The 20,044-nt window shown below is 45.6% G+C and overlaps 1 protein-coding gene across 1 annotated transcript; it reads right to left on the bottom strand.

The window, feature by feature from the left end:
• Positions 1–27: 27 nt before the first annotated feature.
• On the bottom strand, positions 28–412 carry LOC135830432 (circumsporozoite protein-like; the record flags this gene model as incomplete). The annotated part of the gene is made up of 1 exon (XM_065342688.1): positions 28–412. A coding segment is annotated over exon 1 (385 nt), but the record flags the coding sequence as incomplete, so codon positions are not given.
• Between the last annotated feature and the right edge of the window lie 19,632 nt (positions 413–20,044).

The raw sequence follows: 20,044 nt of genomic DNA, 5'->3' as shown, positions 1-20,044 counted from the left end.
CGGCAGCGGCGGGTGAGGCCCCGTTGCCCTGGCTAGCGGCAGCGACCGGTGGGGCCGTGTTGCCCTGGCTAGCGGCAGCGGCCGGTGGGGCATCGTTGCCCTGGCTAGCGGCAGCGGCCGGTGGGGCTGCGTTGCCCTGGCTAGCGGCAGCGGCCGGTGGGGCCGTGTTGCCCTGGCTAGCGGCAGCGGCCGGTGGGGCAGCGTTGCCCTGGCTAGCGGCAGCGGCCGGTGGGGCCGTGTTGCCCTGGCTAGCGGCAGCAACCGGTGATGCTGTGTTGCCCTGGCTAGCGGCAGCAACCGGTGATGCCGCGTTGCCCTGGCTAGCGGCAGCAACCGGTGATGCCGCGTTGGCCTGGCTTGCTGTAGCCTGTGCGTCGTCCTGGCTTGCAGGAGCCGGAGCAGGCGTTGCCATTTTCAAATCTACAATCCGTAAAAAGTAAAGCAAAGTTTGCACGTGCTCGTTACCTTGGGCTGGCTATACAAGAGACCAATCACGAAAAGATTGTCTGGGTTCGAAAGGGGGCTCCTCAACTGAGAGTGCACTGTACAACACATACATGGCACTACCTGGTCAGCATACGGCACAGGACGTGTTTGATAGTTTGGGTGGGAATGCTGGGGTAAGTACACGCTTTTCACGTTACTATATAACAAGTTACTTTCCGTGTACGGTATAAGTACAAATTTTCGTTTGGAATTTATTTTCGCTATATTCGTTAGGAATAAGCGGCGCGGAGACAATAACTTTAATAAGGCAACAAGCAGAATCAGCGAAGCGGACATTGGAGCAGCAACGGACGTGACAATAATATTGACAGAGGATGAGGATCGGCAGACCACGGACGATGAAGGTACTGGCAGTGACGGAGAGCAGGACGCGGATGTTGAGGCCAACAGTGGACAGTTGCAAGGTGAGGGTGATGATACTGGAAAGAGATCCGCAATAAAGAAACACCTGTTGTCCAACAGTCAGTGCCGTTCAGTTTATGATGACTCTTGTTTCACAGTTTTGTGCCGTGCTCGTAGGTTTAGTGAACTTAAAGTATTGGAAGCTGTTTTCATGCACAAACATAACCCCAACCTATGCATCCAGAAAGAAAATGTCACTAAACTTAGACTATTCTCTTAGCATTCACACACACACGCACATACACCCACCCACATACCCTTGAGCGTACTACTTACACTTCACCCTCTCTGAGTCTCACATAGTTATTATTTCTCTCCTGCTCACCTATGTTATTAGTTTCACACTTCTCTTGTCTTTTGCACTTCACCTTCTTTTCTACTATTTTCTTTCACATACTGCATTTCGTACTCTGCCACGTATATATCGTTGTTGATTGCTAGATTTCAGTACTGACACGTATTTTCCCTGATGAATGTCTCTAGAAAACGTGTTCGGAAACTTTTTATCCAACTTTTTATCCAACTTTTTATCCATCTTTTAATTTTGTTCCAGACTACATCCAATGTTCGCTTCGCTGATTCTGCTTATTGCCTTATATACGTTAGGGGGCACGAAATAACTAAAGTTTGTACCAAACTATAGTTTTTTCTGAACGTTAGGGGTGAGAGGCCTCGACTAACAACGAAATGTAGTACATGACAAGCCTGCTGGTGGAGTGATGTAACGAAAGATTTCGTGAACGAAACATTTGTACTTATACAGAACTTAAAGGGGAAGTTCCTAAAATGAAAAATTTACAACATGTAGCGAAAAATGCACTGATTCCAATGGTGAAGATCCGAGGTTGATCGAAGCAGCCGTTCCCGAGTTACACCAGCTTGAAGTTTGCACTAAATTTGGTGACATCATGATGACGTCAATAACTTGCCCAGACACGGCCGGGTTTATGACGTCAGAGAGAAAGACTTTGTATGGGAGTAGATGAGGAAATTTCAGTATTTTGGCTCTCCATAGGGCATCTACTTGACCCAAGACTCCCGAGGCCGGCCAGGGCGCCCAAGACAGACGTTGGCAACCTGCGTTGCGGAGGACATGAGAGAGACCGGAATGACTTTCACCACAGTGCGGGATCTCGACCTGGCGACTGAGCGAGCAAGGGACAAACCGGCATGGAGAGCGATGGTCTTCAACTAATGATACTGGACTAGAACAACGGAAAGATTCATCAAGACAGCAGTGGACCGAACATTAGTGTTGCACAATATTAATGTTCCATTACGCGCAACTGTGTTATTATTATTATTATAATTTTCATAGTGCTTGAAAGTGATGACGTCAAAAACGGCCAGGGAGTAGTAAGTTCACATCAGATTTATATTTTGGATCCAGTAAGGTGTGTCTTTGCTATTGCCTCAGTGTATGGGTGCATAGCAACCCACGCGTCGAATGCAGGTGTGACTTTTTCTTAGCCACCAGTTGTCACCCCACCCCCATTAGCCAACCCAGTAAATTTTACTGGCTATATCACCTTGCTGTGAGCAAGACCGCTTGAAGTGTGCTTGGATCCATACATAAACTGGATCTAAGTGGATCCAGTTTTTGAATTTTTGAAATTGTTATCTATTTATTTATTTCTGCACCTCGTGGCATGTCAAGACAGCCAATTGAATTGAGGAGAGGGTGAGACCAACCACGGAAGAAGAGAAAAAGAAAATGAAGAGCACGTACACAAAGTGGGAAGGGATTAGCAACTTACAAAGCAATGGGATGCTCAGTGAGCTATGCAGCGGAAGTGGTGACTGTGATTTTGTTTACTGGGAGATACTGAAGTGCTGTCTGACGAGGGTACGGAATTTGGGCATATCTAGAGCTTGTCTAACACTGGGAGGCAGTTGGAGCCAAGTGGAGTAGGAGGAAAAGAACGGGGGATGTTCAAATAGGGTAGACCTAGCTTTGCTATGCTGTGACGTAGCACTTTCAAGCCATATTGTCCCAAAGAAGTTGGATCTTCTTAAAACTTCGGTATGGGACACATGGCACCCTACCGGTATTCCAACTGGAAAAAATTATAGTATGAAATTCATTGTTGCAGAGATACAAGAAAGAAATTGGTTTCCTCATCTACTCCCATGCAAAGTCTATCTCTCTGACGTCATAAATCCGGCCTAGTCTGGGCAAGTTTCTGACGTCATCATGATGTCACCAAATTTAGTGCAAACTTCAAGCTGTTACAACTCGCGAACGGATGCTCCGAACAACCTGGGATCTTCACCATTGGAATCAGCAGTACAGTCGGAGGAGAAACCAGGCACCATACTGAATTTTAGATTACATTTTACAGTCACTGTATGACACTGGAGGAATCTACGCACTGTATGACACTGGAGGAATCTACGCACTGTATGACACTGGAGGAATCTACGCACTGTATGGCACTGGAGGAATCTACGCACTGTATGGCACTGGAGGAATCTACGCACTGTATGGCACTGCCACTGGAGGAATCTACGCACTGTATGACACTGGAGGAATCTACGCACTGCAGGTGCAGGGACCGCTGGTCACCTAATTCTACATTACACCTAAAACCTGGCAGGTCCCCGATACCCACACTTTGGACATTGTCCAAAACACTTTCTTCCAAATAATAATTAGATATACTGAATGACATAGGAAGAAGCTGAAATTTCTCATGAATATCCACCATCCTCATCACATCACCAATAATCACCTGTACTCCCAAACAGATTTAATAACATCCCTATGAACGGTACCTCTATTTGCAGAGAAAGTCGAAATCTATGGTTTGGCCACGTTGTCCGACAAGGCCCAAACTCTCCATCATACCAGGCACTGATGTTAGCCACTGACATCTCTGACATCAAGAAGCCACGCGGACGCCCCCCAATGCGTTGGATCGACACTGTCCGAAAGGATCTCAAGAGTGTCGAACTTGCCATCAGCAACGCCCAGACCCAAGCTCATGACCGTAAACAATGGCGAGAAACTGTCAACAGATCGTTCGCTCATGCCTTGACTGCTTGAGTGACATGCGAAACTGTATTATTTTTCCTCATTACTATTATTATTATTATTATTATTGACGAAAATGTTGAACGGTCTCTGAGTGCTGGGCCCATGCCATGGGATGACGACTACACCATAGCACAGACGTGGTTAGAGCATCGCTGGCTCCAAGCGAGGGTCCCTGGTTCGAGTCCTGGTGGTGACAGTCAATTTTTCTTCAGACTTTTCCCGTTCGAGTCTTTCCCTCAAACCAGTGAATTGTGATTATCATTACAATTTCATGTTATACACTACAATGTCATGTAGTTGCATGCAAGACTTAGAGAGACGACGCGACAGACTTCAAAGCCCTTTGTTGGTTTTCTCTGTGGCACTCGTAATGTCTGCTGTCTGCACCCGAAATCTTACGAGACATTTCGGGTGCTATTTTGTTTATTGCGAGCGCTTCGTCTTCTCTTTAGGAGCTGCATCTGCGCCTTGATCCTGGAAGGGTGGTGGCGTTCCTACGGATGCGGAAAACTCGGCCTCTATAATTATGAAACCGAGTCTCACGCGAACCGTGAATTTTTTTCGTCTTCGATGAATCTTGCCTCTTTCCTGCAGGGTTTCCTCCTCTAGGACTAGCCACGGCACGGCACTAAGCTACTGTAGTCATGTGCAGCCGATCAGTGGTCTACTGCAGAAGAAGATTGCTTTTCCCCGAGCCAGTGCCCCGCCAAAGACCATCGCCATGCAACACCGTCGGAACAAGTTCAGGATCGATGAGAATCATGATTCGCGCGAGCATGATGAAGCACGGAACTACAGTATTTCGAAAGACAACACAGGACGACAGCTATGCGCAGGTCTTGGGAGAATGTCTCCCGCGGTAAGAACCGAGACGACAGCTAGCGGGTTTTCGGCAACCTAGCTGGTGTCGGCGGAGATCGTCAAGCTCCTCCGCCTCACCGATCTGCTACATGTCTGACAGTCATGTACATACGGCAGAAATTCTGATAACACGAGCGTGCGGAAACACAGCATAGTAGATCTACCATGATCTACTGTGGCGAGAGTTTGCGGAAGAAATCCGAGTCGAAAAATCCATCAGGTCCAAAATCTACCTGTAAGGCTGCTGCCGTCGATGTGGCTCCAGCTTCAGATTACAGCAGTCAGGAGTCATTCCTGGGTGCCTAAATTGGTGACTCCGACGTGATCCAATTTAGGGCCCGGTCTACGTCGGGCCCTAGTCGACGGCTACAATGGCCAACCGGACAACAAAGAAGTTGAGGCCAAAGAGAATGATTCTATTTCTTGCGCATGCTTAGGGTTGGTTCATATGCAAAATCGGCGCCGCAAGACATCGGCGATCGATGACTCGACTCCGATGATATGAGCCAGCTCCAGATCCGTTGCGCATACGGTTCGAGTACCAAATCTACTACAAAGACTAAGTAGTACAGAATGTGCCAAATGCTACGACAGGTTTGCCGATTACAGTAAAACCTGTAACTAAAGACCACCGTGACTAGCGACCAGCCTGGTACTACCGACCACTTCGCCAGGCACGGACGGTCTCACATTCAAAATGCACTGTGACTAGCGACTACCTGCTGAACGCGACCAGCGACCGCCTTTTCTTGTCCCAAAGACGATTTTTGACCCGTAACTAGCGACCGCGATGTAGGAAATCAAATGTTGTTCGAAGCTCACGGCTGTTTTTTTGAGCGATTTCACGCCACTTAACAATATGGCCGCCGAAAGTCTCGATTGGGCTTCAATGGCAAGAAAATTTGAATTTTCAAATCGTCAGAACACGAGTAGGCCATGGTGTCCACTGGATTTTGGAGACTAATCAGCCCGGACAGCCAGGGGAACACGCTGATCATCTGCGTCTTGTTTCAAGCTTTCCGCTCGTACCTCACATGACTGCCTTTCCTTCAAGAAACATTTGTTCTGTGTCGTGCGACTTTGGCTTCGTTCGGGAATACTCCTTGTGTCGTCGCTGACAAACTCGGCTTCGAGAAGCCCTTCCCGATTTCTTCCCAGCTTAGATCGATTTTTTCCCAGGTAGAGGACTATCCTCTGGTTGTCTTCCCCAAGTGTCATTAGAATACGCGCGTGAACTTCTAAATACGCGCGACGAGTCAGGAGCCTGTTTTCTCTTGATTTGGAAGAATAAATGGTGTGGCCCTTTAGTTGCTATTGAGTGTAGAAGGCTGCTTCCTGCTGTAAATTGCTTAGTCGGCATGTGGGATATGATATCGTAGAAGAAGACAGCAGCCGGCCAAGTGAGCTTGAAATTGTGATATCTACCCTATTGTGCGTTGAACGATTACGAAATGTCTGACTTGAATGTTGTACACGCGAGCACGCCAAGCAGAGGCTGACAATCACTGGCGAGATCAATCTCCAGACTGCCAGGAGTACTTCGAGCAAGTTTGAAGCGGAAAGACAGCTAACTGGGCAGGCCAGGACGCCTTTCCACCCTCTTTCTCTCTCATATTGCCGAAAAGTCGAGTATCTCGCTCGAGCGCTTTCAAAACTTTTCTCTTGGTTTCGCGTCCCAAATCGTGGAACCACGCGAGGATCGACATGAGTTTCTTGCAAAAACGCAAACTCATCGCGTATTTGTACTATTCGCACAATATTACGTAAATCGCACCGAACAACGCCATATTGATAAGTGCCTGCACGTGAACAGCCGTGAGCTCTTTCTTGAAATTTTGATGATTTTCCGTGGTCCTGAAAGGCATCTTTCGATACTACAGTTGAAGAAATGAACGCAGGTTATTTTTGACTGCGGAGTCGGTGTGGACTTCACTACACCTGTCAGAATTTCAAGCGCTGTCAAGAATAAACATGATATTAAACGTCTTGGAGAGGGTATCGAAAGCGCTCTCTGATCGATGTTACTAATCGGAGGAGAAACGAAGACTGAGCAGCTCTGTCACCCCAGTCATACAGACGAATCGACGATGGCATCAAGGAATCCAGAAACAAAGCAGCACCGCAAGGTCCTGATGCTGGAGAATCGCGTTCAAGCAATCGAGAAGTCGCAACAAGGACAGTCGGTACAATTGATCGCATGAACAAATTTGAAGCCCAGCGCAAAACGAAACTTCCACAGGGAACGTTTGACTCCTGGTTTCAGAAGTAGGAGCTGAATTTGATGTCCGCAAAAAAATTAATCTTCTCTCTCTGTCTCTCTCTGTCTCTCTCCATCTCTCCGTCTTTCTCTCCAAGTGTTGTTTAGCCTGAAATAAGAATGGCATTGCGCAAGTCTTGGGGAATTGTATTAGCTGCATTTTGATATACATGTACATATCATATAATGGGATCCATATATGGTCGCATGGTGCAAACCTCTAACTAAAGACCACCTGCTACTAAAGACCGCTTTTGCTGGCACCAAGGGGTGGTCGGTAGTCACAGGTTTTACTGTATTTTGTTTCTTCAGTAGTTCAAGGTCTTTCGGTGCTGGCCACTCGGTGCTACCTATTACTGGAGATCAGGAAACTACTTCTACACCTACTGCAGTCTAGTAAGCGGTGGTTTCGAAAATATCCGTGCAAACGTTGATGAAGCCTCCACCATTTCTTGGATGTCGACTTGGAAGCTGAGACCGAACACTAGTAAGACCAAAGTGATGTTCTTCTGTAGCGGTGCTAGTGATCAGTTCTGTAATGTGTCTTTATCATGTCCTAGATCCTGGCAGCTCATCGACCATAGAAATTGTCCATGAATATAAGCACCTTGGTATAATTATTGACGACTGTCTAACATGGGCTCCTCATGTAGACTATATTTGCAAGAAAACTACTAGTGTTCTCGGCATACTATATCCTCATCGTTCTCATTTGCCAAATACATGCCGTTCTATGTTTTATCGCTCGTATCTATTACCTATTTTCCAGTATGCATGTCTGTCTTGGTGTAGTCTAAGTCAACATCTTGTGAACAAACTTGAAATCCAACATAAATCTCTTCTTAAAATATTGTTTAACAAGCAGCGTTTATTTCCTAGTCTTGAGCTCTATTGTATCAGCAATACTCAGCCACTGCAAGATAATCGCAAACAGCAGCTTTGCATTTTGATCCACAGAATTCGCCTAGGTCAAATTCCCATTCATCTCTCCGTATTCAATTGGTTTTCTCTGTCCCGGTCCACTCGTAATAGTCTCTCACTTCCCCGTGCTAATTCAGCCGCATTTACCAACTCTCCTCTGTTTTTGTCCTACAGCCTTTGGCTGCAACTTCCCCAGCATGTTAAGACATCAACATGTCTTTCCAGCTTTAAAAATGCACTCCGATCGCATAATGTGGTACGATAGGATCTCATTGCTGGATTCTTGTCTATCCTTCTTTCTTCTCTTTTTCTATATTCCTTCCTTTTCTTTTCTTGCCGTGGTTGGCTATCTTCCCGCTCTCGCACTTTGCGTGCCAATTGATCATGAACCACGAGTTGAGTGAAATAAATAAAAATAAAAGTCACACGAACTTGTCTATGTATCCTTCGTACATTTCATAATAATTATTTCTTTGTCTCATAAGTTGCACAACAGTCAAGCAGATCATCCAAGAAGGACGGGTTGGTATGCTTTGCCAGTTGGAAAGGCTACAAGAATGGCGAACGGACCTCATCTTTAGCTTCAATAGGAAAACTTAGGATGAGTCTTACGGCAAGCTCCAGGTTGACTGGTTGTCCCTGGAGCCTGCTCCCAAAGCCCTGATGGAGTTTGTTAAATACGGCTGCAAAACAGGCTGTGACGGAGGCCGCTGCTCCTGCAAAGCACAGTCTTTGCACTGATGTTTGTGGATGCAGCGCTGCAGATAGCTGCCAGAACAGGGCCATGGCCAGTGAATCAGTGATCTGGGCAACTAACTGCCACTTGAAGCATGAGATTGAGTTTCAATGACGTACATCTACATTACATACACGGATCCATGGACAATGTACACGAGTACATGTAATCATGTATTATGTTTGGTTATTTTAGAGTCGAAGAACAAACAGGCAAATTTGCCAATCGTACAAGATTTTACAGCTCATCCCAACCTTCCCAATAGGCCCATACTAGTCCCTTACCGTCGACGTTCCGTCGAATGTGAACTAGGCTCGCACTTCAGAGTTTGTTCAATTGTGTCATTCATTCATAGGGTTCCCTGTAATAAGACGGCACCGTCTGTAGGGTCTAGGCATATGCGCATAATGCCGGCAGAAAAAATGGCAGAATTCGGTACTTTTCTGGTAAGTTTCATGCATGTTTGGTACATGTATGTGGATAAAGAAATGGAGCAGAATTCGAGGAATTGCCCGCCATCAGGTTTATATGGTTCTGCCAATTTCACTGCTTTTCGAGCAGAATCTGCCACATAAAGATTTAAGAAAAACAATTCAGGTTGAAGTAGTTACATGACTATCAGTATCAGGAGGAAGGAGAAGTCTAAAACTCCCCTAGCATAATGAGGGCCAGAACCGGGTTAAACACCCATATTATGGTTTAGATGGTCCAAACGGAGTAGGGACCGGCGGATTCTGCTCGAAAAGTTGGCAGATTCTGCTCGAAAAGCAGTAAAATTGGCAGAACCATACAAACCTTATGGCGGGCAATTCCTCGAATTCTGCTCCATTTCTTTATCCATGTACCAAACATGCATGAAACTTACCAGAAAAAGTACCGAATTCTGCCAATTTTTCTGCCGGCAGAATCCGCTGGACCCTACAACGGACCGGGGCTCTGCCAACCGTGGATGGTTGTAGCAAGGTCACTGTTTCCGAACACAGTTTCCTCCACCTTGTTTCATGCTGTCAATCTAACAATATGTGTGAACTATAACAACTTTATATTAACAAGGTTTATCTAATACTAGTATTGAACTAGTATTAGGTTAGATAATACCATAGTAGGCACTAGTAGTAGTAATAGTACACGTGTAGTAGTAGGCACTAGTAGTAGTAATAATAGTACACACACAGTCTCTTACCTTACCTGTGGGGCTGTGGCGCTGTGTCTGGGCCGAGACTAATGAGTAATGTACAAAGGCGACACAAAACTCAAAAGGCGATACAAGATGACACACGGCACTGCTGAACAAGACGATACAAGGCACCTTGAGACAAGAAGCAGCACTATCAAACTCCAAACACTGAAAGGGCAAAGACAAAGTGAACGGATTGTGCACAGATGTGGACATTTTACTTCTGTCGTAGGTCTAGAGGCCCCAGGGCGAAGGCCATGCAGCGGATTACAGCCGCGGATTATGTACTCATGTGGCCATTGTAGCTCGATCGCAGTTCTAGCGACCCCAACGCCAAGGCCATGCAGCCGTAGTACACACATGCCGAGACCCTAGCCTGGCCTAGGTCGGCCTTGCTAGTCCCGCCTCACCGGCCCAGGCTCTCTGAGAGCTCCTACTTGTACGGTGTCTGTCTTTCTCCTTACTCTAGTCCTTAGTTGTCTCAATCATTATTCTTTTGTCTTCTTCTTCTCCTCTCTTTGTTATGGTCTATCAGTAGGAGGTGCATTCTGTAAAAAAAATTTAGGGCCGAAACGATTATACCGGATTACTCGTATATCACTCGTTATGGATGAAATCGATATTCGTTATGATCGATAACGATTATGACTGTACAGTGCGACAGCGGTCATGACGTTGGTACATGCGGATGATGAAAGTGCCATTATGCACGCGCGTCATGCGCACAAGTACATGAACGTCGAAGACAAGTGCATGAAGCCGTAGTAGTCCGTACAATCATCGTCTTTGGCCAGTTTGGGTACTTGTACAGTAAGTAAGTAATTACATGACTGTACAGTAAAACCTGTGACTACCGACCACCCCTTGGTGCCAGCAAAAGCAGTCTTTAGTAGCAGGTGGTCTTTAGTTAGAGGTTTGCACCATGCGACCATATATGGATCCCGTTATATGATATGTATATCAAAATGCAGCTAATACAATTCCCCAAAACTTGCGCAATGCCATTCTTATTTCAGGCTAAACAACACTTGGAGAGAAAGACGGAGAGATGGAGAGAGATAGAGAGAGACAGAGAGAGACAGAGAGAGAAGATTATTTTTTTTGCGGACATCAAATTCAGCTCCTACTTCTGAAACCAGGAGTCAAACGTTCCCTGTGGAAGTTTCGTTTTGCGCTGGGCTTCAAATTTGTTCATGCGATCAATTGTACCGACTGTCCTTGTTGCGACTTCTCGATTGCTTGAACGCGATTCTCCAGCATCAGGACCTTGCGGTGCTGCTTTGTTTCTGGATTCCTTGATGCCATCGTCGATTCGTCTGTATGACTGGGGTGACAGAGCTGCTCAGTCTTCGTTTCTCCTCCGATTAGTAACATCGATCAGAGAGCGCTTTCGATACCCTCTCCAAGACGTTTAATATCATGTTTATTCTTGACAGCGCTTGAAATTCTGACAGGTGTAGTGAAGTCCACACCGACTCCACAGTCAAAAATAACCTGCGTTCATTTCTTCAACTGTAGTATCGAAAGATGCCTTTCAGGACCACGGAAAATCATCAAAATTTCAAGAAAGAGCTTCGAACAACATTTGATTTCCTACATCGCGGTCGCTAGTTACGGGTCAAAAATCGTCTTTGGGACAAGAAAAGGCGATCGCTGGTCGCGTTCAGCAGGTAGTCGCTAGTCACAGTGCATTTTGAATGTGAGACCGTCCGTGCCTGGCGAAGTGGTCGGTAGTACCAGGCTGGTCGCTAGTCACGGTGGTCTTTAGTTACAGGTTTTACTGTAGTTGTAGCAAGAGTCCATAACCCAGGGTTATGGACTCTTGGTTGTAGTTGTACTTGTTCAATGTTTAACATGTTTTTCGATTTTGACAGCATGTTACAAGGCGAGGACGCGTAGTGCTCCTGACTACAACATGCTGTCAAAATCGAAAAACATGTTAAACTACCAAGCAAGGCTTCTGTATAATTATACGTGTTCAATGTTGTAGTCGTACATCAGGCCCCCGCTGTGCAGCATCTGTTTTAGAAAAGCGATCCTGTCGGCTTTTCTATTATTGTGTTCACATGGCAAGAAAAACGACACCTCTATTCCTGTACTTCATTACGTTTAAGGTGTACGTATAATTTCTCAAAAAAATGTAATGGTCTACAGTCGTGTCGGAAGGGTACGGTGGGACTGTAGACCTGTTACCTTCTAACACGTTATCACTATATCAGGTCGAGAGCGTATTGTAGTCACTCTCTCTATTCCTGTACTTCATTACGTTTCAGGTGTACGTATAACTTTTCAAAAAAAATAATGGTTCACGTCTTCAGATAGAGAGCGTATTGTACCCACTGTCTAGTCTCTGTAGTGCATTGAGATTTTGTTGATCGCACATGAAAATGGATACACAGACAAAGCAGGCCAAGTACATGGCGAGATGTTGCCAGAAGAACGTCTTCAGATAGAGAGCGTATTGCACCCACTGTCTAGTCGATTTTGTGGATCGCACATGAAATGGATACACAGACAAAGCAGGCCAAGTACATGAGAGAGTGGACGATGTGCGGATCGACAGGGCCTGCGGGTACTTCATTAAAGTTACCCATGACATAACTAGGATAAAAGTTAATCACTGCAAAGACATTGCCAAGTATGTGAGCACTTTGGACTTGACAGAAGAGTGCACGGGTGACGTTGACAAAACATACCGCGGTGACTGTCACCATCATGACAGCAGGGCACATCGCACGCAGCATCGCAGATCGTGTCGAATTGCGCATTATAATATTGCAAAATTGCTCCTGTGCATGCAAGTGGATTTCATTGCACTTCTCAGTTTGGGAAATGCTCGATTATGACAATTCTGCGTGTGAGTGCACTAGCCCTGAACATACATGTAGGTGACCCGTTTGTGGTGTCTCATAGCTAGCCCTTTCCCAAAGATGCTGGCCACTTTTTTCGGAACTTTTCGTTGTTTAGGAAGAAATCGCAACTTTCTTCATTTTCCGGAACTATTTCGCAACTTCTCCGCAACCTTGGCGCAATTGGCCCATGGCATGGGGTCAAAAGGTCAAGTCACCGACTACATGTTGCATTGTTGGACAAAATACATACTCGTGCTCGCTCATTTCTCGCCTGCCCTCAGGCTCATTTCTGAGAAACAGTAGATCAACGGTAGTTATGATATGTGCATTCCCTTTTCCGTGCACTGTAATGATGTACATGTAGGATACATGCAACAGGCTACTGGCAATGTGTAAAGTGGTGGTTCACAGCAGGAAGGGGTGTACGAGTTTGCTGCCGCAGCATCGCTGCATTTCTGCTATTTCTGCTCCCTGTTTTGTAGGTTTTGCACAAGAACTCTCCAATTTTGAGTTGCGATATTGGCAACTTTTGAGCTTTTTCTGAAAATATGGATGCGATTTCAGCAACTAGCACTTGTTTTGGCACGGTTGCGAAAAGCATATGTTGCGAAAAACTATGGCATCTTTGGGAAAGGGCTACTCATAGCCTACCTCACGACCTTCTGCTTTCTTTCTTCATCACTTGTATCTTGCAGGTATATCATCCCGTGACGACCACATTGAAGTCTGAATTTGAAGTGTGAAGATGCTTCAGCAACCACATCGTACTTTTCCATTGCTTTCATTGTGCTTCTACTGTGCATGTGTGTAACCTGTGGGGTAAACATGTGATGACATTGTATGCTGGCGACACGGTCAGATGTTGTCCATGCGTCTAACGTACACCTGCATGTTATGCATTGAAAAGGATTTGCCACTTGCGATCCTGGGACGAGTATCAGGTCAGCTTTGTCCTGTGTGAGCTGTATCAGATTGCTGTTCACTTCTCTATCTGTTGGATGTGTGACTTTCTGCAAGTTTCTGGTGTATGATGGCCACTTCCTTGCTTGTCACTTTGTATGATATTACATTCTGTATTCGCTACTTCCATGGCATGGTCTGCAAACTGCAATCCTTGGGCAAATGTCATGTTTGCTATGTTGTGCTTTGGCCGTCAGCTTGTCTACACGCTGTAGTTGAATTATTTTTGTTTCACAACTGACTTCCTCAAGTACGGTGGTCACTGCTTTGCATGGCATTATATATGAAGAATTTCCTGTTTGTGTCGTGTGCATGTGCGTGGCCACGTGTGTGTGCCGTGTGCATACGCATGTTTGTGTATCGGTGTGCGGGGTAGCGAGGCGGGGAGGGCTGGTATGTATCAGCGTGTTATTGCAGTCCCATGGCTACATACAGTACATCACCCGCGTGGTCATCATGTTTACCTTCGGGGTTGGGGTGGGGAGGGAACGGAAAAAGAACTGAAATTATCCATATAAAAACCGCTCTGTGAGTGTTTCTGAAAAACCTTTACTGGTACTGCCCCGTCGTAAAAGTAAGAAATTAGAACTGGCCCATTGTCCCCCCAAATGCGAACTGATCCACCTAAATCGCGAATGACGGGACCCGAACGCACCAGTAGCACGAGGTTCCTACCTGTGGACGTGGATGCAGATGGGGACGTTGGTCCGGACCATAGGCCATGTACTGTACTAGCGGTAGGTTGTGTTACCCTATGATAATTGCTATCCTGTGCCCTCCCGACCTCGTGCTACTGGTGCGTTCGGGTCCCGTCATTCGCGATTTAGGTGGATCAGTTCGCATTTGGTGGTAAAGACACACCTGGCAATATGGCGGTAAACACACGCCTGCCCACACACGCTCTCTAGGCTGCACAGATGGTGGTGGTGGTGAGAAGGAGAGCTCTGTGCCAGAACTGTGCAGCCTAGAGAGCGTGTGTGGGCAGGCGTGTGTTTACCGCCATATTGCCAGGTGTGTCTTTACCACCATATTTATCAACCATAAGTACAGCTGCAGTGGTGTCTTCAATTTCATTCTCAGTTCGCATTTGGGGGGACAATGGGCCAGTTCTAATTTCTTACTTTTACGACGGGGCAGTACCAGTAAAGGTTTTTCAGAACCACTCACAGAGCGGTTTTTATATGGATAATTTGCTTATGCTCACCCTTTCATTTACGGAAACGTGTGCTGATTTTATTCGGATTAAGATCCATTTTTATCTCTTTGTCCTTGTCTACAGTGTGCGAAGAACGCGAGTTCACCTTCTTGACGGTAAGGCTTATGTTAGATGTGTTGTCGAAATACTCATATTCATTGCACATTGGTACGTTACAAGTAAGGCACTGGTCAGTGGCATACTATCGTTGGCAGTTCCCAATCTGGAGGGAAAGGTTCAAGGACTCATTGACCGAGTTTGCCAAATAAATTCGCATATCAGGGAAAATCTCCATTGTGGAGAGGTTCAGTAACTTGTTTGCTTCATATGAAACAAGCCAATGGGTGCAGTCTCGTGAAAATCTCGTACTTGTATGATTGGATTTGTTTACTCGAGTCTGGGCTGTTTGATTTGTGAGTACCGCCGAGATTGCACTGCCCCAAATAAAGTTTCGTGCCGCCAAAGCAAGAATTACGATCTGCAATCTGTTTGTAGTACCTGTAGTACCTGCAAGAATGTGCAGTACATGTATCGTACTTTCTCTGTTGCTGTTTCAGTTGCCGTCATGTTGCTAAAGAAAGGTTCAGTAGAGAGGTTCTGCAAAACGAAAATTCGAACGAAGTTTCGCGACAGTCCTTGCGAAAGGGGGTACGAATTTTTGCACGAACTTTGCGTTCTGCACATTTTCGTAGTTTGCGCGGGCCAAGGCACGGCAAGTGCACGTACGCCATGACCCGATCTCACGAAATTTCCTAACACAGTTCATTTCGCGTTCCCTGCAAGTTTCGCGTCCAAAGTTGCGAAGTTTCGCGCTTAATGATGTAGAGCGAAAGTTTGTACACATTTTCGTTTTGCAGAACCTCTCTAGTGACTCATTCGTTTCATACGAGACGAGTCAATGAGTCGGTGTGGCTTAGAATCTTTCGCTGTACGAGGTCATTTGCTATTTTTGGACACTCAAATTAAATAGCACCCTAATATGTTGGTTTGTAAAATAAATTAATTTTTTTTCTTGCTTTTCTACGAGGTGGTTTGGCTTTTTTTAACATGGTTGTAAAATGACGTTTTTTCAGTCACTTCTAGACAAGCTACGTCCAAATGAATTGTTGCAAGTGGAAGTGCTATCCTTCATGCCCGTTGTGTCCAAAAATGGGAATGATCCCACTTTGGAAAGTGTCTTGAATCATGTCCTACTTTCATAGTATTCTCAGGATTCAAATAATTGGTGTGTCATTTTTTAACAAATTTGTAAAATGGCATCACAAACTGGGATATTCGGTCATCAATGTTCTGAAGTTGATAGATATCACTTCAAGGATTGCTAGTGGATGAAAATTAATCTATCAACAGAAGAGGGAACTGCATTGTATGCTGCGAAAGCCGTGTTTTTGTATTTGTAACTAGTGGCTGTGTTATACGGTGGAATTGGATAGATAGCATAGCATCGCAGCGATGTTTTCGTTCTCACAGAGTGTATTCCGTGACCTACTGTTCTTCATTACTGTCTCTAGTGATGGCAAGACGGCCTGACGTCGTCCAAACGCCCTGCGGAAGCAATTCACTGCCCTCCTCGTCCATTCAGGGGCTCATTTTACACATTTTACACAAAATGGCAAAGCACCCACCACTAGTTATACCAACGTGGCAGGGAGAATTAAATTATATGCACCAAATTTTCTGGTCAATGTTGATCTACGATAAACTGGCTCTCATTTCCCACCACCCATGTTTCGATACAGCCATCCGGAGCAGAGAAACAGCCAGAAGAAAAGCAAATTTTACACATTTGTTAAAAAATGCCAAATGTAAAAAAATGCCAAATCACCTCGTATTGGCACACTTACGCTTTACCACCACCACCACCACACACATCTGAAGGCCTAGAGGTGAAGCGTGCGGCCACAACTTGACCTGATCGAAGGCGTCTTTTTTTACTACTTTCGCAATGCGAGCAATTATTGGACTAAATTAAATAGCATCTAGCAGCAGTCTGCAATGGTGTGGACAAGTAAAACTTGCACAGGACATGAAAGTGGGGTAAGGCTATGCCCATGAGACCGGCTGATATGAGCTCTAATGACAGGCCGTTCATAGCAAGCTTTTCAAGGCCTTTCAATGTGACACACAATTTAAAGGGTCGCTCAAGGGTTTTCATGGACGTCATATTCAAGAACAGAGGAGAGCACTCCAGTGTGGCGCATCTCCTTCTCATATTTCGCAAAGAGTGGAGGGCTAACGCCTTAACTAGCCGCTGCGTCCTTCTTTGTTAGGAAGTGTTCACTGGTGCCAGGTGAGTGGAACGCTCACACTGCTAAATGAGATTTCTCCTGGCCAGAACTCCTCCACAAACGCACGGGCTGAGAAGACGAGGAGACTCTTCCAGCCGGATTTGAGGTGGAAGACGTAGTCCCTGGAGTTGATGGAAGGGATACAATATCCCCATGTCGACATTCTCTCCGTCATGCGACGTAGAGTCGACGGAATCCTCCGTTATTTACTATTTAATCGAAATTTTCAAAATTACTCAATACATCACCTAAGAATAGTAAAGAAAACGCCCAGAAAGAAACGACTTTCGCCGCTAAAAATAGGAAGGAAGAAACTTGAGGACCACACGAAGACACTCTTGTCAAAGATTTGTCCACCAAGGAAAGGACAATGACTCATGAGGACTCTACTTCCATATTTAACTGATTTGTCCAAATTTGCGAATCACCTCGTAGAAGAAATCTATTCGTATGTCTATTGGAGAAATAATTGTATTCACTGGTTATAAAATAGGTTAAGAAAAACTCACAGAATAAATACCATCGATCCCTTGGTGTTCGTCCTAAAGGGGTTCTACTGGATATCATTCATACTCACCAAAAGATGTGTAAGATTTTATTATCATGGAGTGCCTTGTTTATCTCTCAGTACCTCCAACCATAGCCTTGCCCCTTTTATCCTCGGGATCAGTGTAGTTGTTGGAACGAGGTGTCGGACTCAGCAATGTATTTGTTTACATTTTAATACATGTTTATTGTTCCTCCTTTGCTGTGTTGTTTTAGAAAATCGTGGACTAACAGTTTGAAGTCATTGAACTACTTCCAAAAGTTGTATCGACATCAACAGGATTATGATTTCAGTGCATTATGATGCCGGATGACCTTATCACCACAACCCATGATTATAAACCATTATAAACACAGAATCAACAAAAACATCTGCGACACGCACCTGGCGCATGGCTACATTTCTCAAATAAATCTGATCGAGTGTGGGGAAATCTGTAATATCTGAAAGGCAAGACAATTTTATGACAGAGTCATGAAATTCTGCAACAGCAACATGCACAGAATGACCTCCGTATAAAAAAAGTATCACCACCACTACTCACATGTTTCCCCGCAGAAGAACATGCATTATGCTAGTGCCATTTTCTGCAAGAAAAGGCTTGCACATCAATGCGTATAATACAGTAGAGTCGCGCGCTGAAGAACGTAGAGCCCAAGAACGTCCAGCCTGAAATTCTAAGAACACCACAGCCAAAAGCTAAGAACGGCGGTGTTTATTTTCTGGCAGCTTATGGGATACATATGATCCAGTACGGATTGTTTCTAAGATCGTGCTATAAGAACGCAGCCAGCTTGCTGAGAAATAAGAACATCCCAGGCTAACCCCTTGGAAACAACGTTCTTGGGCGCGCGACTCTACTGCACGGTATTGATATGATGTGAAGGCCATCATTTACATATTGATATAGGGCATTCCATTGAGTGGTGACAGAAAAAAACAAAAGAAATTAGGCCACACTGAAGAAGGTCTGTGGTTCGACTCACCCGACCGACCGTACAATTTCAGCCCGACCGTAACTTTTTTTCGGCGGGCTGTCGTGTGACTGACGTACGTGGACTGAACACGTCCACGTCTACACGTCTACGTGCTGTGCAGCGTGATCGTGAGTCTGCGGACGCAGGCGGCTCCTTTTGGACTTGACTTGTAGTTGTACTGCAGTGCATGAGTGGTACGACTGCTGCGTGTCTAAAGGCAGTACATGTATACAGTGTATTTACATGTACTAAAAAATATATTTAAAAAAAAGAAAATCCGCCCGCCCGCCCGTAAAAAAAATGTCCATGTTAGTCGAACCACACACCTTCTTTAGTTCGACTAACATGGACATTTTTTTTACGGGCGGGCGGGCGGATTTTTTTTTTTAAATATATATTTTTAGTACATGTAAATACATGTACACTGTACTGCCTTTAGACACCCAGTACATCGGCATTATTACGCAGTGTTATGCCATACATCTTTACTTATAAAAGAGAGGCACCTGTGACGTGTGTCTGTGTGTGTGTCACGCTCCTTATAAAGAAGAGGCACCTGTGACGTGTGTTTTTGTGTCACGCTGAAGCGCTGCGGAGCAGAGCGCTGCCCTGAGCACGCGAAGCGTGCGAACAGTGTAGCACAGTGTAGCTAGCGGCCGCAGAAGCAGTGAGCACGCGAAGCGTGCGAATCGTGTACAGCACTGAGCACGCGAAGCGTTCGAATCGTGTAGCCACCACCACGTGCTGAGCACGCGAAGCGTGCGAACAGTGTAGGTACGTAGACCCGGGTGCTCGAATCAGAAACGATTTGACAGGTGTGCAATTTCTCATCTGTAAGGGCGCGTTCAGACTACCGTGCGCGTGAACCCCGTCAAACCGTGAATGCCGATAAACCGTGAAGGACATTCACACTACCGATAACAAACTAACGTGACCGTGAAGTTTTCAGCTCTCACCGCGGCACTGACAAGGGATTTTCCCTTTTTTTCGCAGCGCGCATGCAGCCTGAGCACTTTTTTACTGCCGGTAAAAGTTTACTGCCGCAGCAGCCGCGGCAGTAAAACTTTCCCACCGGTAACGTGCCAGTAACGTCACGTGATCAAATCACCTTGGCGACTTTCCCTATCGGTCACTTTTTATCGGTAGTCTGAACGCGCCCTAAATCTCAACAATGTCAGAATATACTTTTGGAGAGGCGATGGAACAGGGAAGAGAGTCTGGCTTGACCCACTAGGGACCGGCGGATTCTGCTCGAAAAGGTGGCATATTCTGCTCGAAAAGCAGTGAAATTGGCAGAACCATACAAACCCTATGGCGGGCAATTCCT

This window comes from Sycon ciliatum, unplaced genomic scaffold (assembly GCF_964019385.1).
Source record: "Sycon ciliatum unplaced genomic scaffold, ocSycCili1.1 SCAFFOLD_287, whole genome shotgun sequence".
NCBI lineage: Eukaryota > Metazoa > Porifera > Calcarea > Leucosolenida > Sycettidae > Sycon > Sycon ciliatum.
The sequence above is the reverse complement of the archived record's forward strand: the minus strand, read 5'-3'. Positions and strand labels throughout refer to the sequence as shown.